The sequence below is a fragment of the Nomascus leucogenys genome, chromosome 18 (assembly GCF_006542625.1).
Source record: "Nomascus leucogenys isolate Asia chromosome 18, Asia_NLE_v1, whole genome shotgun sequence".
NCBI classification, from domain to species: Eukaryota; Metazoa; Chordata; class Mammalia; order Primates; family Hylobatidae; genus Nomascus; species Nomascus leucogenys.
Genome location: NC_044398.1, coordinates 59006712 through 59033267, shown reverse-complemented (window position 1 = coordinate 59033267; position 26556 = coordinate 59006712). Strand labels below are relative to the sequence as shown.

The following is a 26556-nucleotide window of genomic DNA, read 5'->3' as shown; positions in this document are numbered from 1 at the left end:
CACAGGAGTCATCAAAATCACACTTAGGAACTTCTGAGGGAGAGTGGTTTAGAAGCTAATGACCAAAAATATTTCTATTTTCCACTAACACACTACCCTCATTTGGCAATATTATAAATGTACTAAACAAGTTGGAACACTAGCTCTGAAATTGTGATTCGTGAGTATAATTTAGATGTAAGAGATTCACATTCCTTCAAATTTAACATATAAAGTACATCCTCCTTAATATTGTATATAGTGGTATTTCAAAATGTCATGATTCAGATGCACATAAAATGGAACCACATCTCTATTTTGGGATGAAAGAAGTGATGCCTGGGTGATTAAGAAATTTACCTATGGGCACATACCTGGTTCCAGAATCAGGATTAGCTGGTCTGACTTAAAATGCCATGCTGCTTACATAACTGAGATAGGTCAAAAAGTTAAAGAGGACTAAATCCAGAAAGACTTCATGAGTGGCTTCAATTAGATAGGAATATGATTTTATGAGCATCTGAGGGAGGGAAACACTTTGCTGTAGAGTTTCTCAAACTGTGACCTGTGGGTCATTTGCATCAAGACATCTGGAATGTTTATTAAAAATCTCCATTTCTGGGTTCTTCCCCAAAGCTATAAAATTAGAGCCAGTAATCTCAGCACTCTTGGGATTACTTTGGGAGGCCAAGGTGGGTGGATCGCAACATGGGGAAACCCCATCTCTACAAAAAGTACAAAATTTAGCTGGGCATGGTGGAGCATGCCTGTAGTCCCAGCTACTCAGGAGGCTGAGGTCGGAGAATTCACTTGAACCTGGAAGGTTGAGGCTGCAGTGAGCCAAGATCACACCACTGCACTCCGGACAAAGTGAGGCCCTGTTTCCAAAAAAAGTAGAGCCTCTGGTGGTGAAGTTTGGAAATCTGCATTTTTAACAATCTCCATGTTTTACTGTAATTAAAATTTCAATATAGTATTAGGGGGCTTATATGCCCTTTTAGATACCACCCAATGCCCCCTCACCAGAGTCCAGGGACTCTTAAAGTAACTGTCCCCATTGAATAACTAAAGGCTTCTGGGACATGTTCAGTAGATGAGAAGTTCAATACATGGTGTGTTTCTCTAGACAGGTATCAGACTGTGATTCTGGTCAACTATGGCATACTTACTCTTTACTCATGCATTTCTTAATTGTGCCTCTGACCTTTCACCAGCTATTTTTTCCAGCACTGTGGACTGTTAACTGGATGCTTGCACCTGAGATAGCAGTGTTCTGGTAACCTCTCACTTGAGGAAGTTGTTATCTCAGTTGGCTTCCTGTTTGGCCTCATGCCATCCATGCAGAGCCATGAGACACAAAGCAGCCCAGAAGCAGCCTCTCATCCCTCTCCTGTGACTTCCTAGGAGAGGAATGTTCCAGTGGTTATGATTTCCCCTCCCCACATCCCTCCAACACATGCACATACATTGCCAAACCTCTTGCTTTCATATCGGTTTGCATTTTCTTTCTTTGATGTCCCATCTTAAACTCAACATGGTCTGAAAGGAGTTTTATAAAAATGTTCTTAACCAGCCCTGCCAACACTCTACCACAACTTAATCAATACACAAGTAAGTTAATAATTAAATCAATTTCTTTCCTTCTCAATGTCTAGTGTCATTATCCTCCCTGTTGCTCAGGCCAATAGCCTTAGTCTTCTTTTCTTCCTTGCTATTAATATATCACAGCATCCGCCGGGCACGGTGGCTCATGCCTGTAATCCCAGCACTTTGGGAGGCCGAGGTGGGCAGAACATGAGGTCAAGAGTTCGAGACCAGCCTGACCAACATGATGAAACCCCATCTCTACTAAACACACAAAAATTAGCCAGGCGTGGTGGCACGCACCTGTAGTCTCAGCTAGTCAGGAGGCTGAGGCAGGAGAATTGCTTGAACTCGGGAGGCGGAGGTTGCAGTGAGCTGAGATCACGCCACCGTACTCTAGTCTGGGCGACAGAGCAAGACTCCATCTCAAAAATATATGTGTGTGTGTGTGTGTGTGTATATGTGTGTGTGTGTGTGTGTATACACATATATATGATATATATGTGTATATATTATAGTGTATGTTATGTATAAATATACAGCATCCATCACAGCATCTCAGGGAGTCTAAGCAGCTATACTGCCAAAATAGATCCCACATTTGTCTGCTTCTCTTATGCCCATTGTTACCATGTACTAACCACCACAATCATCATCTTTGGAAATGCGGGACACAATATATTTTTAAGTGCCTGACTACTTTTATAATAATATGAATATTTTAACATTTATATTAATGTAGTAATTACTTTACTACAGTCCTTTCACCACACAGCAGCCTGTATTATTAAAAATACAAATCATGTCACTACCTGCTTAAAACCTACCAATGCTCGTACAGTGCAGTTAGAATAAAATGAATTGTATAATTATTACTATCTCTGAGTCAGAATCCTCAAAGGCCCTATAAGCTCTAGTCCATGCCCACCTGTTAAACCGTGTCTCTCTTTAGTCCCCATCACCACCAGCCTCTGGCCTAGTACCAAGCATGCCTGGCTGATTAGTGCTTAGTGATTTATCCCTCTACCTGGTATGTTCTTCTCTAGATCTTGGCCGGCCTGGCCGCTTTTCATTGATCAGTTATCAGATCACATGTCCCCGCTTCTGAGAGGCCTTCTCTCGTGTCAGAAGACGACCTTCTTGCCCTCATCCCTAGTCCATTATCACTTTACCTGGTTTTGTTATCCTGTGGCACTTACTACCTGAAATTAGTAAGCTATTTTTAATGTACTCCTCAGTCTCCCTCACTAGAATATGGGTTTTGTGAAAATTGATTTGTCTTTTTCTTAATCGCTTGGTATGAAGAACCTAGTATGTAGTAGGCATAGAAAAAGTTTTTTAAGTGAATAAACCCAGAGAGAAACAACCTAATTAAATCAGAATTCCCTAAAGGGATACCTGTGTTCTCTGGTTTTGCTCATGTTGGGCACTAGATTCTTGTCTCGATCTTCAGTTAACATTCACTAGTTCTGATATTTACAAGTAATAATGTCTTCATTTGAGATTTCTATGGAGCTGTTAAAAGTTTGTGGATAGTTGTTGAGTCCATATTCTGTAATGAAAACCTACATGGCCTATCATACACAGTCATGCGTCACTTGACAGGGATGTGCTGTGAGAAAAGCACCCTGAGAAATATATCGCTGGGTGATTTCTTTTTTTATTATACTTTAAGTTTTAGGGTACGTGTGCACAACGTGCAGGTTAGTTCCATGTGTATACATGTGCCATGTTGGTGCGCTGCACCCATTAACTCGTCATTTAACATTAGGTATTTCTCCTAATACTATCCTTCCCCCCTCCCCCCACCCCACAACAGGCCCCGGTGTGTGATGTTCCCCTTCCTGTGTCCATGTGTTCTCATTGTTCAATTTCCACCTATGAGTGAGAACATGCGGTGCTTGGTTTTCTGTCCTTGCGATAGTTTGCTGAGAATGATGGTTTCCAGCTTCATCCATGTCCCTACAAAGGACATGAACTCATCATTTTTTATGGCTGCATAGTATTCCATGGTGTATATGTGCGACATTTTCTTAATCCAGTCTATCATTGTTGGACATTTGGGTTGCTTCCAAGTCTTTGCTATTGTGAATAGTGCCGCAATAAACATATGTGTGCATGTGTCTTTATAGCAGCATGATTTATAATCCTTTGGGTATATATCCAGTAATGGGATTGCTGGGTAAAATGGTATTTCTAGTTCTAGATCCCTGAGGAATCGCCACACTGACTTCCACAATGGTTGAACTAGTTTACAGTCCCACCAACAGTGTAAAAGTGTTCCTATTTCTCCACATCCTCTCCAGCACCTGTTGTTTCCTGACTTTTTAATGATGGCCATTCTAACTGGTGTGAGATGGTATCTCATTGTGGTTTTGATTTGCATTTCTCTGATGTCCAGTGATGATGAGTGTTTTTTCATGTGTCATTTGGCTGCATAAATGTCTTCTTTTGAGAAGTGTCTGTTCATATCCTTCGCCCACTTTTTGCTGGGGTTGTTTTTTTCTTCTAAATTTGTTTGAGTTCATTGTAGATTCTGGATATTAGTCCTTTGTCAGATGAGTAGATTGCAAAAATTTTCTCCCATTCTGTAGGTTGCCTGTTCACTCTGATGGTAGTTTCTTTTGCTGTGCAGAAGCTCTTTAGTTTAATTAGATCCCATTTGTCAATTTTGGCTTTTGTTGCCATTGCTTTTGGTGTTTTAGACATGAAGTCCTTGCCATGCCTATGTCCTGAATGGTATTGCCTAGGTTTTCTTCTAGGGTCTTTATGGTTTTAGGTCTAACATGTAAGTCTTTAATCCATCTTGAATTAATTTTTGTATAAGGTGTAAGGAAGGGATCCAGTTTCAACTTTCTACATATGACTAGCCAGTTTTCCCAGCACCATTTATTCAATAGGGAATCCTTTCCCCATTTCTTGTTTTTGTCAGGTTTGTCAAATATCAGATGGTTGTAGATATGCGGCATTATTTCTGAGGGCTCTGTTCTGTTACATTGGTCTATATCTCTGTTTTGATACCAGTACCATGCTGTTTTGGTTACTGTAGCCTTGTAGTATAGTTTGAAGTCAGGTAGCGTGATGCCTCCAGCTTTGTTCTTTTGGCTTAGGATTGACTTGGCCATGTGGGCTCTTTTTTGGTTCCATGTGAACTTTAAAGTAGTTTTTTCCAATTTTGGGAAGAAAGTCACTGGTAGCTTGATGGGGATGGCATTGAATCTATAAATTACCTTGGGCAGTATGGCCATTTTTACAATATTGATTCTTCCTACCCATGAGCATGGAATGTTCTTCCATTTGTTTGTATCCTTTTTTATTTCATTGAGCAGTGGTTTGTAGTTCTCCTTGAAGAGGTCCTTCACATCCCTTGTAAGTTGGATTCCTAGGTATTTTATTCTCTTTGAAGCAATTGTGAATGGGAGTTCACTCATGATTTGGCTCTCTGTTTGTCTGTTATTGGTGTACAAGAATGCTTGTGATTTTTGCACATTGATTTTGTATCCTGAGACTTTGCTGAAGTTGCCTATCAGCTTAAGGAGATTTGGGGCTGAGACAATGGGGTTTTCTAGATATACAATCATGTCATCTGCAAACAGGGACAATTTGATTTCCTCTTTTCCTAATTGAATACCCTTTATTTTCTTCTCCTGCCTGATTGCCCTGGCCAGAACTTCCAGCACTATGTTGAATAGGAGTGGTGAGAGAGGGCATCCCTGTCTTGTGCCAGTTTTCAAAGGGAATGCTTCCAGTTTTTTGCCCATTCAGTATGATATTGGCTGTGGGTTTGTCATAGATAGCTCTTATTATTTTGAGATACATCCCATCAACACCTAATTTATTGAGAGTTTTTAGCATGAAGGGCTGTTGAATTTTGTCAAAGGCCTTTTCTGCATCTGTTGAGATAATCATGTGGTTTTTGTCATTGGTTCTGTTTATACGCTGGATTACGTTTATTGATTTGCGTATGTTGAACCAGCCTTGCATCCCAGGGATGAAGCCCACTTGATCATGGTGGATAAGCTTTTTTAATGTGCTGCTGGATTTGGTTTGCCAGTATTTTATTGAGGATTTTTGCATCAATGTTCATCAGGGATATTGGTCTAAAATTCTCTTTTTTGGTTGTGTCTCTGCCAGGCTTTGGTATCAGGATGATGCTGGCCTCACAAAATGAGTTAGGGAGGATTCCCACTTTTTCTATTGATTGGAATAGTTTCAGAAGGAATGGTACCAGCTCCTCCTTGTACCTCTGGTAGAATTTGGCTGTGAATCCATCTGGTCCTGGACTTTTTTTTGGTTGGTAAGCTATTAATTATTGCCTCAATTTCAGAGCCTGTTATCGGTCTATTCAGAGATTCAACTTCTTCCTGGTCTAGTCTTGGGAGGATGTATGTGTCAAGGAATTTATCCATTTCTTCTAGATTTTCTAGTTTATTTGCGTAGAGGTGTTTATAGTATTCTCTGATGGTAGTTTGTATTTCGGTGGGATTGGTGGTGATATTGCCTTTATCATTTTTTATTGCATCTATTTGATTCTTCTCTCTTTTCTTCTTTATTTGTATTGCTAGCGGTCTATCAATTTTGTTGATCTTTTCAAAAAACCAGCTCCTGGGTTCATTGATTTTTTTGAAGGGTTTTTTGTGTCTCTATTTCCTTCAGTTCTGCTCTGATCTTAGTTATTTCTTGCCTTCTGCTAGCTTTTGAATGTGTTTGCCCTTGCTTCTCTAGTTCTTTTAATTGTGATGTTAGGGTGTCAATTAGATCTTTCCTGCTTTCTCTTGTGGGCATTTAGTGCTATAAATTTCCCTCTACACACTGCTTTGAATGTGTCCCAGAGATTCTGGTATGTTGTGTCTTTGTTCTCGTTGGTTTCAAAGAACATCTTCATATCTGCCTTAATTTCCTTATGTACCCAGTAGTCAGTCATTCAGGAGCAGGTTGTTCAGTTTCCATGTAGTTGAGCGGTTTTGAGTGATTTTCTTAATCGTGAGTTTTAGTTTGATTGCACTGTAGTCTGAGAGATAGTTTGTTATAATTTCTGTTCTTTTACATTTGCTGAGGAGAGCTTTACTTCCAACTATGTGGTCAATTTTGGAATAGGTGTGATGTGGTGCTGAAAAGAATGTATATTCTGTTGATTTGGGGTGGAGAGTTCTGTAGATGTCTATTAGGTCTGCTTGGTGCAGAGCTGAGTTCAATTCCTGGATATCCTTGTTAACTTTTGACTCGTTGATCTGTCTAATGTTGACAGTGGGGTGTTAAAGTCTCCCATTATTATTGTGTGGGAGTCTAAGTCTCTTTGTAGGTCTCTAAGGACTTGCTTTATGAGTCTGGGTGCTCCTGTATTGGGCACATGTATATTTAGGATAGTTAGCTCTTCTTGTTTAATTGATCCCTTTACCATTATGTAATGGCCTTCTTTGTCGCTTTTGATCTTTGTTGGTTTAAGTCTGTTTTATCAGAGACTAGGATTGCAACCCCTGCCTTTTTTTGTTTTCCATTTGCTTGGTAGATCTTCCTCCATCCCTTTATTTTGAGCCTGTATGTGTCTCTGCACGTGAGATGGGTTTCCTGAATACAGCACACTGATGGGTCTTGACTCTTTATCCAATTTGCCAGTCTGTGTCTTTTAATTGGAGCATTTAGCCCATTTACATTTAAGGTTAATATTGTTATGTGTGAATTTGATCATGTCATTATGGTGTTAGCTGGTTATTTTGCTCATTAGTTGATGCAGTTTCTTCCTAGCCTCGATGGTCTTTACAATTTGGCATGTTTTTGCAGTGGCTGGTACTGGTTGTTCCTTTCCATGTTTAGTGCTTCCTTCAGCAGCTCTTTTAGGGCAGGCCTGGTGGTGACAAAATCTCTCAGCATTTGCTTGTCTGTAAAGGATTTTATTTCTTCTTCACTTATGAAGCTTAGTTTAGCTGGATATGAAATTCTGGGTTGAAAATTCTTTTCTTCAAGAATGTTGAGGCCGGGCGCGGTGGCTCACGCTTGTAATCCCAGCACTTTGGGAGGCCGAGGCAGGCGGATCACGAGGTCAGGAGATCGAGACCATGGTGAAACCCCGTCTCTACTAAAAATACAAAAAAAAAAAAAAAATTAGCCGGGCATGGTGGCGGGCGCCTGTAGTCCCAGCTACTCGGAGAGGCTGAGGCAGGAGAATGGCGTGAACCCAGGAGGCAGAGCTTGCAGTGAGCCGAGATTGCGCCACTGCACTCCAGCCCGGCGACAGAGTGAGATTCCATCTCAAAAAAAAAAAAAAGAATGTTGAATATTGGCCCCCCCTCTCTTCTGGCTTGTAGAGTTTCTCCTGAGAGATCAGCTGTTAGTCTGATGGGCTTCCCTTTGTGGGTAACCCGACCTTTCTCTCTGGCTGCCCTTAACATTTTTTCCTTCATTTCAACTTTGGTGAATCTGACAATTATGTGTCTTGGAATTGCTCTTCTTGAGGAGTATCTTTGTGGCGTTCTCTGTATTTCCTGAATATGAATGTTGGCCTGCCTTGCTAGGTTGGGGAAGTTCTCCTGGATAATATCCTACAGAGTGTTTTCCAACTTGGTTCCATTCTCCGTGTCACTTTCAGGTACACCAATCAGACATAGATTTGGTCTTTTCACATAGTCCCATATTTCTTGGAGGCTTTGTTCATTTCTTTTTATTCTTTTTTCTTTAAACTTCTCTTCTCGCTTCATTTAATTCATTTGATCTTCCATCACTGATACCCTTTCTTCCAGTTGATCGAATCGGCTACTGAGGATTGTGCATTCGTCACGTAGTTCTTGTGCCTTGGTTTTCATCTCCATCAGGTCCTTTAAGGACTTCTTTGCATTGGTTATTCTAGTTAGCCATTCATCTAATTTTTTTCAAGGCTTTTAACTTCTTTGCCATGGGTTCGAACTTCCTCCTTTAGCTCGGAGTAGTTTGATTGTCTGAAGCCTTCTTCTCTCAACTCGTCAAAGTCATTCTTCGTCCAGCTTTGTTCCATTGCTGGTGAGGAGCTGCGTTCCTTTGGAGGAGGAGAGGTGCTCTGATTTTTAGAGTTTCCAGTTTTTCTGCTCTGTTTTTTCCCCATCTTTGTGGTTTTATCTACCTTTGGTCTTTGTTGATGGTGATGTACAGATGGGGTTTTGGTGTGGATGTCCTTTCTGTTTGTTAGTTTTCCTTCTAACAGTCAGAACCCTCAGCTGCAGGTCTGTTGGAGTTTGCTGGAGGTCCACTCCAGACCTTGTTTGCCTGGGTATCAGCAGCAGAGGCTGCAGAACAGCAGATATTGGTGACCAGCAAATGTTGCTGCCTGATCATTCCTCTGGAAGTTTTGTCTCAGAGGAGTACCCTGCCGTGTGAGGTGTCAGTCTGTACCTACTGGGGGGTGCCTCCCACTTAGGCTACTCAGGGGTCAGGGACCCACTTGAGGAGGCAGTCTGTCTGTTCTCAGATCTCCAGCTGTGTGCTGGGAGAACCACTACTCTCTTCAAAGCTGTCAGACAGGGCCATTTAAGTCTGCGGAGGATTCTGGTGCCTTTTGTTTGGCTATGCCCTGCCCCCAGAGGTGGAGTCTACAGAGGCAGGCAGGCCTCCTTGAGCTGCGGTGGGCTCCACCCAATTCGAGCTTCCCAGCTGCTTTATTTGCCTACTCACGCCTAGGCAATGGCGGGCACCCCTCTCCCAGCCTTGCTGCCGCCTTGCAGTTTGATCTCAGACTGCTGTGCTAGCAATGCGTGAGGCTCTGTGGGCGTAGGACCCTCCGAGCCAGGCGTGGGATATAATCTCCCAGTGTGCCGTTTGCTAAAACAGTTGGAAAAACACAGTACTAGCGTGGGAGTGACCCGATTTTCCAGGTGCCGTCTGTCACCCCTTTGACTAGGAAAGGGAATTCCCTGACGCCTTGCACTTCCCGGGTGAGGCGATGCCTTGCCCTGCTTTGGCTCACGCTCGGTGCACTGCACCCAATGTCTTGCACCCACTTTCCGACACTCCCCGGTGAGATGAACCTGGTACCTCAGTTGGAAATGCAGAAATCACCTGTCTTCTGCATTGCTCATGCTAGGAGCTGTAGACTGGAGCTGTTCTTATTTGGCCATCTTGGCTGTACCTCGCTATGTGATTTTTATCCTTGTGTACTTCCACAAACCTAGAGGGCATATATTTTTATTTACATATTTTTTTCATATGGAAAAGCAAGTGTCCTAGGACCATTACTCAATATGAATCATTTCTCCTACTTGATCTGCAGTGCCAAAAGCAAGTGACACAAAGCAGTTTTCTCTGTGTGTTCTATTATTATATGGGACCACCATCATCTGTGTGATTTGTCCTTGACTAGAACATCACCATGGAGTGTATAACTGTACAGTTATATACAGTAAATTGTAGGGAACAGTTCTGGTTTCAGCTGCACCATCTCTTATACTTCATATAATTTTGTCTCAAGAACACTTGCACCAATGTTTATCTCTTTTCTTCAGCACTTATCACTAATACTTTTATTTTTACCTATAAAAAGATTCAATTTATAGATTCAAGTGCTAAGTCATTATCAAGCAATTTCTTCACATTTGTCTGGCAGGATGCTAGCTGTGACTGTGTGAAAATGGAGTTTGGTTTTTCTCATCAGCTTGCTCTCTATTACCCACTGTGTGCCATAATACTACAATGCAACATCACTATGCCTATTCAAGTTTTGAGCAAATTGTTTCAGGCTATCAACTCTTCATTGTTGGAAACTTTGATGTGTTTCAGGAAGTTATTTTAGCATTTTCATCAAAAGCACATGTCACCTACGTTGGCACTTTTTTTTGTCCCACCATTTTACAAGTCATTAACTTGAAAATCCATTTAATTGGTATATGGAAGTGATTCTTTAAGGAATAGGAGTTTAGAGTTAGGGACATTTAAGGCCCTCCTCCAGGGATCTTTTTGTGCTGCTGTGGTGGTGGTGGTGGTGAGAAATGGATAACAAGATTTATCATCTTAACCATTTTATGTGTATAGTTCAGTAGTGTTACATATATTCATTGTTGTGCAACAAATCTGTAGGACTTTTTCATCTTACAAAACTGAAACTGTATCCATTAAGTGAAAACTCCTCATTTCTGCCTCCTCCTAACCCAACAACCACCATTCTAGTTTCTGTATCTATGAATTTGACTACTTTAGATACCTCGTAAGCAGAATCATACAGTATTTGTTTTTTTGTGACTGGCTTATGTCACTTAGCATAATGTCCTCCAGGTTCTTCCACTTTGTAGTATGGGTCATAATCTTCTTTTCAAGGCTTAGTAATATTTCATTGTATATATACCACATTTTGTTTATCCATTCATCCATTGATACATTTAGGTTGCTTTCATCTGTTGCCAATTGTGAATAATGCTGCTGTTTTGAGCATGTGTGTGCAAGGAACTCCTCTAAATCCTTTTTCTAATTCTTTTGAATACACACCCAGAAGTGAAATTGCTGAATCATGTGGCAATTCTATTTCTTTTTAAGAAACTGCCATACTGTTTTCAATAGCCATAGAGCCATTTTATATTCCCTCCAACACTGCACATGGGTTCCAATTTTTCCACATCCTAACAGTAATTATTTTTCATATTTTTGATAGTAGCCATCCTAATGACTGTGACGTGATGCCTCATTATTTTCATTTTCTAATGATCAGTGAGGTTGAGCATCTTTTCATATGCTTTTTATTCATTATTTGTATATTATCTCTGGAGTAACATCTATTTACGTTCGTTGTTCATTTTTTAATAGAGTTATTTGTTGTTAAAGTTGTAAGTGTTCTTTACATATTCTGGATCACAGTTCCAGCTCCAGGAGATGAAGGAACAGGGCACACTTGAGGATGCAATGGAGTGCCAAGGCCAGTTACGGGAAGGAGAGCCAGCGCAGGGCTTTATCCCCTCACTTCCTTCAGGCCTCTGCTCAAGTGTCACCATATTATTGAGTTCTTCCTGCCTATAAGTTTTAAAAAATGTTTATTATGTAATAAAACAGCACATCGTACTCCCACCCAGCACTCCACATACTCCTTATCACCATCTGGCATACTATAATATATATTTCCTGACATACTATCTATCGCCCTCATTTAAGATGTAAGCTCCAACAAATGTGATTCCTGTCAGAGTTTACTGCTATGTCCCCAGTACCTAATGTCTTATCCACATCATTTCTAAAGTTCTCCAGGTCTTAAAATTTCAGGTCTCTTCTTCCTTACCTGAAATAGTGCCTGGCACATCTAAAATGTTCAGGAAATATAGGTTGAATAAATAATTAAAATCTCATGACCCTCCCCTGGCTGAAATTACAGTCAGCCCTCCATATCTATAGGTTCTGCATCTGCAGATTCAACCAAGCTTGGTTTGGAGGAAAAAAAATAAAGACAACAATAAAAATTATTTTAAAATACAGTATAACAACTATTTACATTGCATGTACATTGTATTATAAGTAATCTGGAGATGATTTAAAGTATATGGGAAGATGTACATAGGTTATGTGCAAATACCAAGCCATTTAATATCAGGGACTTGAGCATCCTCAGATTTTGGTATCCTGGGGAGTTCCTGGGACAAGTCTCCCCGATATTGAGGAATTACTATATTTAGAACCTGGACTATCTGCAATTCTATTGGTTGAAAATTTACATAATACCCCAGGAAGGACAAAGGAGTTTCAGCCATTCCCTGCTCCCATTGCATTTGTCTTCTCCTAATATCTAATTGAGGAATTAAGGGATTTTGTTTTGCAGAGAAGGAGGAGACAAATCTGTATTTTGTAACTTAAAGTTTGGAAGGGCAATGGACTATGGGAAAAGAACAGAACAAGAATAAGGAATAAGCCAGAAAGTGAGAGAGATAAACCAACTATCTTCCAGTGGTGGTCTTTTTATTTCCTCTCTCACACTTCAGATGGAAACTGGCTTTTCCTTCAGAAGACAGGAAAGCCCTAAAGCATCAAGGGCTCCATCCTCTCTGCTGGACTGGCTGTGAGGTCAGGGGCAGAGGTGGAAGGAATTTCCCTTGTTCCTCAATGCTTACATTTCATAGTGAAGGGAGAAAAATACATTCTCCTTCGAGGAAATGTAGAGATTCCTGGGGAGTTCAGCTATGAGGCCATTAGGAAAATTCAGTAGTCTGGGAATCTGTGAAGCAAGAAACACCACAGACTTTTTGAAACCTTTATTATGAAACCCTGCTTAATAATCATAATTGTCGTAGCTCACAAATACCCATTGAGTTTGCGTTATTCGTTGGTGCTTAAGGGCCCAACGTTATTCCACAGGCACAACCCACTTTCAGACTTTTTCCCCAAAGACACTTAAGATAATTTATGAGAACACACTTAATGATATTTTATGTTTTTCCTCCCCTGAGGTTTAAAAAAAAAAAAATGCCTCTGTGAAAAGAGTGAGCTCCACTCCTGGGACAGTACTGGTAGAATGCTAAGCCAGGCAGCAGTCCAGCGTGTGCCCGTTATCAGCCCTATGAGCTTGGTGGCACGTGTGGTATGGAGATGATAAAGGTATACATAGATTTCTCATTTTGAAAATTACCAGAATTGTATCATTACAATCTAGCAGATTGACCTTAAAAAAATTGTGAGGATGAAATGCACAGAAATCAGTAGAATACGTAGGAGAGTTTAAGCATGTTCCCAACTCTTCCAGATTCACAAACCAGAGTTAATTTTTCTTCTTAAATTAGATGTATACACATATATAAAAATTAGCTTATCTGTGTTATGATTCTCATTTGCAAAATCATTTTTGTGATTAAATTGGGGCCAGGACTTCTTGTTGCCTTATTTTACAGGACTCTGGAAGGCTTTGATTAGGGCTTTGAAGTACAATAGGGGGACAATTTTCAGGCTTCCTTTGAGGAACAGGAAGTTCCTGAAATGGAGATGAGAGGACCCCAGAGAAGGCCATTTGGAGATTCGCAAATGTCTGAGTAACTATGCCAGCATCTTGGAGACTTTAAGAGATGCTGAACTGGCCACAGGTCAGAGATAAAAGTGCTGCCAGGGTTTTTCACTGGGATCTCTCTCAGAGGAGCAGATGAACTCGGCAACGTAGTCACTGCCAACTCTTGCCAGTGTGGCACATTTGGAGGGTGGCCCATCTACACCATGTATAAGACCTTGCAACTAAAGAGCCTACTATTGAGTTTCACCTGGAAGATAAATTCCCATGATTTCTAGAAATACCAGTACGAAGGATTTTTTTTTGAGATGGAGTCTTTCTCTGTCACCAGGCTGGAGTACAGTGGTGCGATCTTGGCTCACTGCAACCTCTGACTCCCTGGTTCAAGCTATTCTCCTGCCTCAGCCTCCCAAGTACCTGGGATTACAGGCACACACCACCATGCCCAGCTAATTTTTGTATTTTTAGTAGAGACAGGGTTTTGCCATGTTGGCCAGGATGGTCTCGATCTCCTGACCTCATGATCCACCTGCCTCGGCCTCTCAAAGTGCTGGGATTACAGGTGTGAGCAACCACACCCAGCCAAAGGATTTTTACAGGTGCCACTTAATTTTTATATTTAAAACTGGCAGACTCAATGTTCTGAGAGTGTGCTGGTCAGCTGCTAGGAGTTCGGTGCTCCAGCAAGTTGATGGCTGTCAGTCAACAGGCTTCAGCTGATATCTGTCTCACTGATCTCACGCTGGCGGATTGATTTCATGTGGGAACTACTGTATTTCTCATGCAAAGGATCCAAGTGAGGAGGAGGCTGGCTCCGCCCTTCTCATGTTATGAAGTTATCTGCCAAAGAGTTCACCAGATATTGCAGGACCTGAAATCTTTTGGAAAATCCTCCTGAAACTTCCCTGGAGGTCTGTATATCCCTGTCTTTAAAATATATTTATCAATGAAAGATGTGATTTAGAAAGGAGTATCTTTTCATACCATCTCTTTTCAGTGGTTGTATTTGAGCAATCTTTTAAAACACAAAACCCCTTGCTCCACTGCTCTGGAGTGGTGCTTAGACGCCTGGCATCCTTCTGAGCAAGCAGTGGATCTTGGCCAAGTTCCCGGAGAGAGCAGTGGAGGAAACTGTGGAGGGAAGGCTGGGTGGGAGAGGGGGAGCCAGCCGCAGGAGGAATCCCCCCTGCCGGTTCTGAAACTGAAGCTTTGTCCCCCTGCCTGAAAAGAAGGTGATTTGCCCTCACTGTAGTGGCATATTGTGACCAGACACTTCACGGTTCATGCTTTCAAATGACCTAAGTTCCAGATCATACACATACTTGCTCCAGTAAAAATAACTAAACATGGAAAGAAAAAAACTAAGCTCTTCTCAGTGAGGAGTAAGGTATAGCACAGGGCCTATCACCTGAGTGCTTACAAGTATGTGTGAAATGACTTAATTACATTTACCTTCTTTGGTGTGCTTTGTGCTAATAATAATTCAGTTACTGTGGACAACTATGAACATCTTGGGAAAAAAGAACAATGTGATCTTTAAAAGATTGTAAAGATCAAATGGATCTTTAGGTTAATGAACCCAAAAGAAGGAACTGGGCATATGGAAGAGCCGGAGCTCATGACTGCTACCTCCCTTCCTTGGAGTTCACAGTTTAGAGCTGGCATCAAAAGGAGTATTTCCAGTCCCCTTGTTTTAAGGATGTGGTGAATACTGAGGGTCAAAATGACTTTTTTCCCTCCCTGGTTTTTAGTTAGTTGGGTTGGGGAAGGTTCTATACAGATAATGTTATGTATCATGGTTCAAGTGCTCTCCCAGTGAAATTTGCATTAATTATCTTTATTAGTCCCTTCTTACATTGCTATAAAGAGCTACCTGGGGCTGATTAATTTATAAAGAAAAGAGGTTTGATTGACTCACAGTTCCACAGGCTGTACAGGAAGCATGGCTGGGGAGGCCTCAGGAAGCTTAAAATCATGGCGGAGGCGACTGGGGAAGCAGGCATATCTTACTGGCCGGAGAAGGAGGAAGAGAGCCAAGGGTGAGGTGCTACATGCTTTAAACAACCAGATCTCATGAGGACTCACTATCACGAGAACAGCAAGGGGGAAGTCCACCCCTCCAATCACCTCCCAGCAGGCCCCTCCTCCAACACTGGGGATTACAGTTCAACATGAGGTTTCTCCCCCAGGAAAAAAGTTTGGTTTCCTCATGAGGCCGTGAAACCTAGCTAGGACTGTGAGATGGAGTTAATGGAGCACTGCTATTATCGTGGCACTGGAATTGTCACCGTCCTAATAATTTGATAATGCCCTGAAAGAGATTAATAGTTTTCTCAAAGGAACAAAGTTTTCTGTAGAAACAAGACGACTAACCACTTTTGTGATCCTGGTGAGTTTTTTGGCTTCAACATTAATCTTTACTGTGAATACATTTATTCCAGTTTCTTTTTGGTTCTTATAAGCATCATTTTAATTTTCTGCTCTGCTTAATTGAGGTCACTATTGGTAGAACTTTGTTCTTTGTTCCTATTAGAAAAGTCCAGAAACCAGCACACTGTTCTTCCCATTTGTAGTTGAAATCAGTGTTCATGTGGCATGGCCGAGCCTCCACAGGAATGCATTGTGGCATCCCTTCCATAGTTGAGTGAAGAAGAAAAGGCAAGGGAAGAAAGCATACCCACCAGTAATTAATGCTTTAGAATTTAGTACACTTCTTCAGGTTTAAAATTCCAGGAGAAGGGTTCTCATCTAGGACACCAGGGAGGTACAGAAAGGCACCGTTCTTTATCAGCTGCCTGAGCAGTGTCATCCCCAGGCTCGTGGAGTGGGGTTGTAGAGGGAGAACAGGCCAGAAGGCATCTTGCAGGGTGGGGTCTCCAAGGTGTCCCTAATCCAGAGCTGGGGAGCTAGGACCCACAGGGGCTCCCAAGTCCAAGATTCTGAGCCAGTTGTTATGAGATGACTCCTAGGTGTTGGAATTGCCTTAGTGCTTTCAGGTGATTGTCATTTCCAGCCAGGCAGAGAAACACTATCCTAAATGAAAGCCCGGTGAGTTTTCAGGATCAGCTGTCAGGTAAAAGGCACTGAGCTGTAGACAGAAGATTCTGCTACTTTAGTAACTGTGAGACCTTGGGCCAGTCCTCTGCCCTCTCTGTGCCTGTTTATCTATAAAACAGGGATAATGGTGCCCTATGAGGTGTAGTGAGAATCAAATTCCATAATCTAGGGGCTCAGTCAAGTTCTGTAAATGTGAAATACCATGGCAGCATCCAGCGCAGTGCTTGCACAGAGTCAAGTACTGGTCAGCCAGCATTGAAGCTTGCATTGTTTAGCCTGGGAGTTGGGCTGGAGCAAGCAGTAACTGCCTTTCTCTCTGGCCTTGATGGGGTCAAGGCTATTAGTAGTGCCAAGGAGATGAAGTCTTTATATCTCAAAGAAAAAAAAAAATAGTAGCTCAAGTAACATAATCCTGCTTGTTTTACAAAATAGTGTGTGATATCTTCATCGGAATCTCAAAATGTTATAAATTCTATAGCCAGGTGTTCTGTTTCTTTTGGGAAATGCTAGTTGACATCCATTATGGTACCAATTGCCCCCATTATTATTATTATTATTATTATTTTTATTTATTTATTTTTTTTTTTTGGAGACAGAGTCTTGCTCTGTCACCCAGGCTGGAGTGCAGTGGCACAATCTTGGCTCTCTGCAACCTCTGCCTCCCAGTTCCAGCCTCAGCCTCCTGAGTAGCTGGGACTACAGGCGCTGCCATCACACCCAGCTAATGTTTGTGTTTTTGGTAGAGACAGGTTTTCCCATGTTAGCCAAGCCGGTCTCAAACTCCTGAGCTCAGGCAATCCTCCTGCCTGGGCCTTCCAAAGTGTTGGGATTACAGGCGTGAGCCACGGACCCTAGCCTATTACTTATAATCTCTCCACCCCTCTTCACTCCTCACTCTGCCAGGCGGTTTTTATCAGGTTAGTTTCTAAAACTTGGCCCCCACATTTCTTTGCTGTGCCAGGTAACTGGAGCAAATGTGCTCTTTTCCAGTTGCACACTCCAGATGCAAGGATAGTGTTGAGCAGTATCCAACATGTCAGACCTCTGAAAAGCAAGGGACTTATTATCTAAGAAACGTTCAGACCCTTAAAGCTTTCTTTTTTATGTTTAAAAAGCTTAGGTTTACAAGTTAAGGGAATAAGCAGGTACTTCCAAAAGTGAATCAAAGCCAACCGATCCTATCAAACATTTAATCAGAACATCTGTTTGCGATGAAGTTTTCTGACTTAACAGGGGAATTGGTGGTTAGTTGAGACAGCAGCCGCAGAGTGCACTCTCATCTTATGTTTATCAGGGGATCATACTGTCCACGAAGATAGCTTCTCTGTGCCCCAAGACTTTCCTCACATACTGTTTCTTCCATGATGTCTTCAGCACAGACAGGCTTGGCACTGCAACATGTAACATTTTCTCAGTCTAGAAGTTCAAGATTATCATCATATGACACTATTAGTCATTTTTAGATACCATTTTAGATACAGAATGCTGTGAAAGTTACTTCATGCCTCAAGGCCTAAATGTTATTTCTCCAAAAAGGCCTTATCTCTGTCCTCTGTCTTCCTTATCCTACTCTAAATTAAGTTCAGCTTTTATATCTAATACTTTTCTTTCTTATGTATTTTAGTTTTAATTTATTTATTACTGTCCTTTTTTCATAGTTGACTGTCTGGTTCCCCACTAGACTAAAACCACCTGTCAGATCTCAGAGGAGATCTCTGTGAAAGGCGTTAATGTCTAAGTAACATTCAGACTTTTAAAGTATCATTTTTTTAAATTAAAAAAACCCAAGGATTATTTGACGCCAGATATCAACTTAAAATATGTGAAAGACATAAATATTAGAAATGAGGATTTAAAGTTGGTTTTCTAATAGCTTCTGAAAGAAAGTGATATGTTGATTAATGAAATTCTAACACAGTAATAATCACATAGATGCATAACCTTTAAAAAATGTACACAAATTCGATCGCACCATAGGTACTGTCCACTCCTTACATTTTTCACTTAATCGTGCGTCTTGGTGTTCTTTCATGTCAGCACCTGATGCAGAGATCGTTGGTACATTTCATGGCTGTATTATGTTCACTGTAATTTATTTACCGATTTTCATGTCAGAGGACATTTCTTGGCACTTCTCCTTTCTGCTACTGTGTGAAGAAGGACATGTTTGCTTCTTCTTCCACCATGATTGTAAGTCTCCTGAGGCTTCCCCAGCCCTGTGGAACTGTGAGTCAATTAAAACTCTTTCCTTTATAAATTACCCAGTCTCAGGCAGTTTTTTATGGCAGTGTGAGAACGGACTAATGCATGTTCCAACAGCGGGTGACTCACAAGGTGTTGGGGAGATTTTCAAATTTTCTAATGGAGGTATCTAAGATTTCAAGCAAGATAAATGACTCAAACCTAGAAATGATCACAGAGTAATCAAAGGTAAAGTGAAGTTACACACTCTGAATTGTTAAGTAGTAGAGGAAGAAAACTATCAGAAAAATTACAACCTATGCCCCCATTTAACTGCTTAGATATTTATTAGACAAAAAAAGAAAATCTACACTTTGGCTTATTATATTATTGAAAAATATGTTTTTAGCTAAGGCTAACCACTAGACCAATTAAAGCAGACATTGTCTATTAAAGATGCCTGTTCTCAGTGAGAACACATGGACTCAGGGAGGGGAACATCACACACCGTGGCCTGTCAGGGGGTCAGGGGCAAGGGGAGGGAGAGCATTAGGACAAATACCTAATGTGTGCAGGGCTTAAAACCTGGATGATGAGTTGATGGGTGCAGCAAACCACCATGGCACAGGCATACCTATGTAGCAAACCTGCACGTTCTGCACGTGTATCCCAGAACTTAAATAAAATAAAAATAAAGATGCTTGTTCTCAAGTGTGGAAAGGGTTTAGAGTTTGGGGTGCATGTTGTTCGTAGAGACATGATATTGACATGGATATGCCATAATTCTGTATCACGGGCACTGTAATCCTATATCATCCCCAAATCTAGAGGCATTACAGTGGATTTGAGATTAATTTGTTTTAACGTGTTCTGGCATCACTGGATATTTTTCCTACTCTGGAAACTGTCAGAGTCTAAGACCAACAGCAGTCCAGGTTTTGTTATCAGGAAAATCAGTGACCTCTCCTGTGTTAATAAAGAGTTGCTACTGTTGGATCACCTGTTGCTGTGTTTTGACAACTCCTTTCCCACTCCCACCCCCCTTTGATTGTAGGATAGAAGTATGATTTTCATTGCCTAATACTGGAAAGTAATTGTACCTTTGGTTATTGAGTTAGTAAGGTGGAGATTTGTTGGTGGTTGGCATTTCAGAATAAAAGATCCTTGAGAAACTATGGTTTGATTCCAAAAAAACTTACATTTAAGATGAAGATCAATAAGGGAACAATGTAAAATTGTTTTTTTTTTTTTAAATCAACTATTGATGTTCATGTGAAAATAAAGTATTGATGATTTATACCCAAGGCTCTTTGTTCCCCCCAGGGCAGAATTCTGGAATTCTTAACATTACTGAGCTATTCCATTTTGACTTCCAGATGGAAATAAAAGTGGAAGGTTAAAATATGGTTATTCAGTCTTTTTGCAAGTGGGTAAATGGTCAGACGTCATGGTCAAAGCCTAGGAAGTGTTGTTGTTGTTGCTGTTGTTGTTGTTTTGAGAAAGGGTCTCACTCTGTCACTCAGGCTGGAGTGCAGTGGCGCAATTATGGCTTATTGCAGGTTCGACATCCTGGACTCAAGCAATCCTTTCACCTCAGCCTCTCGAATAGCTGGGACTACAGGTGTGCACCACTTTGCCCAGCTAATTTTCACATTTGTAGAAATGGGGTTTTACCATATTGCCCAGGCTGGCTTCGAACTCTTGGGCTCAAGCGAGCCACCCACCTCAACCTTCCAAAGTGCTAGGATTACAGCCATAAGCCGTTGTGCCCAGCCCTGCCCAAAGCCTGGTTTTAAAGAAGATTAGCTATATCTCTTACACATCTTTAAAAAGGACCCCAATACATACACCTATACAAGAAAAAATAAATAAAACCTGAAAACAAAACAAAAAAAAAATACACTTGGCTTATATAATTGAAAAATATTTAGCTAAGCTAACCACTAGACAATAAAGCAACATTGTCTATAAAGATGCTGTTCACAAACACATGATCAGGAGAACATCAACACATGGCTGTCAGGGGGGGGGGGGGGGAGCATTAGGACAAATACCTAAGAACTTGCTTTCTAAACTTTTTTTCTAAAAATTCCAACATCTGTTTATGTAAATATCCAAAGGAAACTCCCAACCATATACACATACATACTCTTCAGCTCTTCAGTGCCACTAATTCTTTCTATTGTTTTTTGTTATACAAATATATTTGTTTATTTTCATGTTTGTTGTCTCCTGCAATAGGCTGTAGAAACTCCCCCCTCTCCAACCTCCCTCATGAGGACTGTAATATCTGACACTTGGTGGGTGTTAAGGATGTGTTGATTTAATACATGAAACAGTCTTTTCTCCCCCAGTCCTAATGCCAGTTTGTCATCCAAGGGCTGATTAGAGATTAGTGTTACATGTCAACGTCATGCTAGAAACTCACTAAGAAAGCCTCACAAGCTAGTACCATTGTGATTGCATCAATTGTGGCCAGGCACCTATTTAAAGTAGATTTTTAAACATTATCAATCTAGGCCAGGTGCAGTAGCTCACGTCTATAATCCCAGCACTTTGGGAGGCTGTGGCAGGAGGGTTGCTTGAGCCCAGGAGTTCAAGACCAGCCTGGGCAAGATGATGAGACCCCATTTTCATTAAAAAAAAAAAAAAAAAAAAAAAAAATCTAATATGTGCTTGTTTAAAAATAGTTAAATAGGCACAGTGGCTCATGCCTATAATCCTAGCTACTTGGGAAGCTGAGGCAGGAGGATCACTTGAGGCCAAAGCTGTAGTGAGCTGTGATTACGCCACTGCACTCCAGCCTGTGCAATAGAACAAGATCTTATCACTTAAAAAAATTAAAAATAGTCAAATAATGCAGAAATGTACACAGTACAAAATAGAAGGTGGTACCCTCCCCCACCCACAAAGTATTAGAGTTAATGGTATAGTGGCTATTCTTGGCCCCTCCTGACATCCCATGGCAAATAGCTAGCGATCAGGAAACAGGCTCCTTGTGGATTAGGAACCCAGTGCAGGAGTTTGGGAAGAAAGCACCTTAGCTAATCAGGACGGTGATCCCCACCTCCTCATCTCCTTGCTGCATTGTGTCTGATGTTGCAGAGGGAGCAGAAACATATACTGCTCCCTCCACAGAGCTCTCTGCAATTCCATTGATTCATTTGGCTTTGACAAAAATGATATGTATGGTATATTTCTTTTTCTTTCTTTCTTTTTTTTTTTTTTTGAGACAGAGTTTCACTCTTGTTGCCCAGGCTGGAGTGCAATGGCGCGATCTCAGCTCACTGCAACCTCCACTTCCCAGGTTCAAGTAATTCTCCTGCCTCAGCCTCCCAAGTAGCAGAGATTACAAGCATGTGCCACCGTGCCTGGCTAATTTTTGTATTTTTAGTAGAGACAGGGTTTCACCATGTTCGCTGGGCTGGTTTCGAACTCCTGACCTCAGGTGATCCACCCTCCTCGGCATCCCAAAGTGCTGGGATTACAGGCATGAGCCACCATGCCCAGCCTATATGGTATATTTCTTTTTCTTTTCTTTTCATTTTTTTTTTTTTAAAGTATGACCATAGAGCTGGGAAAAGGCATGTGACACAGTAATCATCTGCCTTCATTCAACACAGTGGTCCAGACCCTCAGCCTGTTTGAGGCTCTAGATTTAGAATAATCTATATCATCTGAAGGAAAGATACATTTCACTTGAAACAGAAGCTTTTCTATACCAACAGCCTCTCCTTCAAGCCTTTCTATGGAAAGTGCTCATTTCACATCCTGTTGTAAACTTGCTAGTTGTCACTTGTGGAAAGTTGGTGCCTGATTACCTTTTGTGGAGATGAGAGTCAGGATCAGGAACTAGGGGACTGAGCCCACCAGGTGTGGACTGCCTAGGTTGTCCCTCCTTGACCCTGCACCCTGGCCAGCTTCCACAGCTCCAAAAGAGCAACCCCACTGGAGGAGATGTCCCTCCTTGGGGTCACCACACCAGGAGCAGGCCTCCGGAAACCTGAGAAGTACTTCAAGAATGACAGCCATCCTCGGCTCCTAGAGACTCCCTTGTCCAAGAAAAAAATGTATATAAATAAAAATTCTCATAGCAATAGGAATAATGTGAACAATCAATGTGGCAAATTGAATTAGCTGTAAATCAGTTTCCTTAACTTTGAATTAGGGTTAATTAACCTTAACCTCTCTTACCTTACAAAATAAGATCAGAGAGGAAAGTGATTTTCAACATTGAGGGTTAGCCGAAGTAAATCAGCAATAATAATAATACAAATAGTAATAGAGTAAGAAGAGTAATATAATGAAAACTGTTTCACTGAGCACCTATACATCAGAGGCTTGATGCTAACTAAATACCTTACTTATATTGCTTTAAAAAATTCATAAGATGAATTTGCATGTTAGACATTATTTTCATTTCAGAGGAAAAAATACTTCAGTAACTTGGCTAATTATAAAACTATTAGTAATAAGTGATTGGACTGTGATTGGAGCCTATTGTACAAAGGGTTTGATTTGCAACTCTAATCTATTGACAGTGGCATAGAGTGGCCGAGAACTTAAATGTGTGGTCCAGCGATGGCCAGAAAGACTGCTGAGATTGATTAGCAATGTCTGCTGTGAGCCTAAGTAAGGACTAGGGGTAGCAGAACAGCAGCATATTTGCCTGCTGCATCAGGCTGCCTCTCAAGCTAATGTAACTTAGGGAGGAAGGAAAGTCTCTTCACCTTAAAGTGTGTTTTGGTAAAGTGTCACAATGTGACACCGTTGTGATAAAAACCACCTGGTTCCAAAGTGTGCAGAGGATGAAATGTGTGAGGGGCGGAGCTAGTGGCTCCCCACAAATAACAATTATCCCATTGGCTGGGCAGCCCCCACAGTGCTCCCCAGCAGTAGCGCTGTCACATCCCAACAATGCGCCTTTGCCCACAGACACATGGGCCCAATGGCTGGCACTGACGGTTTCCCTGAAAAGTGCTACTGTCCTCTGTTCTGAGTCAGCCTTATTGTTCAGAGCTTAGGGAATGAGGCACATGTCCAGATATGGGACAATAATATGTGCCATACACTTGATGTCAGCAATATTGTAGGTCATCATGGTATCAAAAGCTTCAATTCTACAGTGCTCTGAAATGACCTCCCCATACCCTGGCCCTCAAACTAGTGAATACCTATTTGCCCCTAATTCAAATGCCACTTCCTCTGAAGTCTTCTAGGACTACCACTCACTAGCCAGAGTTAGCCTAATGATTTTTTTTTCACTCCATCATCTAAAACCATGCCAATAAATATTTGACCATTGAAAGAATAAATGAACTTGTGTGAATACCTTAGAAACTGGGAAAAAATAACAATGATTTTTTGAGACCCAAAAGGATGAAAGGATAGTAACTATTTCAAAGATATATTCTTTGGATCTACTCTGATCATGTGTGAATCACATAGTCTTAACAGCAAGTAGAGTAAGAGGAAGGGTTTTGGGCTATATCCCAGCACTTTTGGAGGCTGAGGCGGGTGGATCACAAGGTCAGGAGTTTGAGACTGGCCTGGCCAACATAGTGAAACCCCATCTCTACTAAAAACACAAAAAATTAGCCTGGCATGGTGGTGCATGCCTGTAGTCCCAGCTACTTGGGAGGCTGAGGCAGGAGAGTCACTTGAACCCGGGGGATGGAGGTTGCAGTGAGCTGAGATCATGCCACTGTACTCCAGCCTGTACAACAGAGCAAGATTCTGTCTCAAAAAAAAAAAATAAATAAAAATAAAATAAAATAAAATAAAAAAACCATCATTTGGTGAGGGAAAGACAGTACACAAAAAAAAATTTAGATAAGACAGAAAAATCTCCATTCCTTGATGCTACTTAATGAAATCAACCCTTCATCCCCAAATTAGGACAGATAACAGACTATAAAGACTTAGGTCATTCCACTGGGAGGAGACGTTTCCTTAAGATAAGAAAGTAAAAAGAAGCCAGTTTTGTTACGAACAGGGGAGAAATGCAAAGGTCTTGAGGCAGAAAACTGAAAGTGTCTGAAAGTGCTGGAGTGATTGACTCACAGTGAGCAAGAAGAGAATGGCAGGAGGTGAGAGTGGAGAATGGGGAGAGAGAGGCAGTGCAGAGAGGCCTTGTCGGTCCTGATAAAGGAGTTGAGGTTTTTATTTTAAGTGCAGAGAAAAACCACTGAAGTATTAAACAGGATCTATATCTGTAAAATGATGGTAATCCTCTGCAGGACAATTTCATATACTGGAAAGAGTAACACCATTTGATGGAGTCTTCATACGTTTAGAGAAGCTACTTACAAAGACCCAACTTAATAGACAATTGCCAGGAATTAAACCTCATTATTTTGATTCTGTACAAAGTTGACCTTTAGTTCTAGTTGGCAGATGCATGCTTTCTGGACAGGTTAGCCTAGTGGAATGATTGATTTATTCTACAGCAACTCTAAGATATTTTAAATAAAATTAACAGTGCCTCTGAGGAGAAAAGAAGGCTCCATTTCCCAATTCAACAGTTGTTCATTCATTGATCTCTCAACTGACTTCTAGACTAAGATGCTGCCCTTTTGGGCAGAAAAGGCTAGGCAGGCCCATCTTCCCCACATGGTCAGCCAGCTCTCCTTTCAGTCCCAGGCGTGGTTCACACACTCTGGGACACACATTTAAGGGGCTCACTTCGTAATAGCGGCTGCTTGTTCCCATTACCAAGTGCTTTCCCATGTCAGTTTGTGTTTCTTGAGCCTAATGTGTTCCAGAACTTCCTGTTTCCTTACCAGTTCCTTGATTTTTAAAAATTGTTTATTTTTTCTTCACTTTTTCAACAATGTCACTTTTTCAAAAATCTTTATTGAGCACCTGTGCCTATGTGGAGATAAACACATCGCGGGGCATTGAAGAACAGTGTTGGGGTGGTATTAGCACAACACTGGTGCTAGGGAGCTCAGGGAGTGAGCACTTATCTCTGCCTGAATGGGCTTCCTGGAGGAGGTGACAGAGCTAAGCTTTTGAAGCAGTCTCATTCTGACATCTCTGAGAAAGATGGATCAGACAGTAGAAAGCGATTTGGAGACTGTTGGAGAAATCCAAGGAGGGCCCAAAAAGCCTGGGCTGGTAAGGCGAGTGCGGAGGTAGAGGAAAAGTTTGCCTAAAGAGATAAACAGGTTTTCAGGAAATAGAGCCAGTGGAACTTGGAGAATGATTGGGCACAGGGCAAAACTGAGGTAATTCCAAGAGTTTGCAGCCACACGAACCTGCTCTCCAAGGAATAGTTCCCAAGCTGAAACTCAAAAGTCGCCAGCATTCTTCATGAGATCCTGCTCTGAATCTATTACCATTTTTCATGACCTCTTTTTGGAACATTGATGAAGAGGAAGTAGTATCATATATGGATGGTTTCAGAATAAAGCGCTTGAGTCATTGTATTAGCTCTTGTTTACAGAACATTTTAAGATGCTTTCAAGGAAATACAAATAATTATGATTCTTATGCCTATTTCCTGCCAGTGGCCAACCAGTCTTCTAAGTATGGTTAATGTGACAAGTGAAACTATTTTCCTAAATGCTGTTTCTTTTCTCTCTTCATTATGAAGTATATTCGGTGCTCTTCGAACTGGTGCTTATATGGTGTACATTTTGATGACCAAAGGCCTGAAGCAGTCAGTTTGTGACCAGGGTTTTTACAATGGACCTGTCAGCAAATTCTGGGCTTATGCGTTTGTGCTAAGCAAAGCACCCGAACTAGGTGAGTATCTTCTTCCATTTCCTCTCCCTCTCTTTGTAGCAACGTATCCACAATATTTATTTAGTGAGCAAAGA

At 41.3% G+C, this 26556-nt stretch overlaps 1 protein-coding gene across 1 annotated transcript in view; it reads left to right on the top strand.

Annotated features, from left to right (window-relative positions):
* The window catches only part of ELOVL6 (ELOVL fatty acid elongase 6), a 152178-nt gene that overhangs the window by 110278 nt on the left and 15344 nt on the right, over nt 1-26556 (top strand). Inside the window, exon 3 of the mRNA XM_030798313.1 lies at nt 26331-26482. Coding sequence (XP_030654173.1) covers nt 26331-26482 — 152 coding nt within the window. The remainder of the gene's footprint in view (nt 1-26330; nt 26483-26556) is intronic.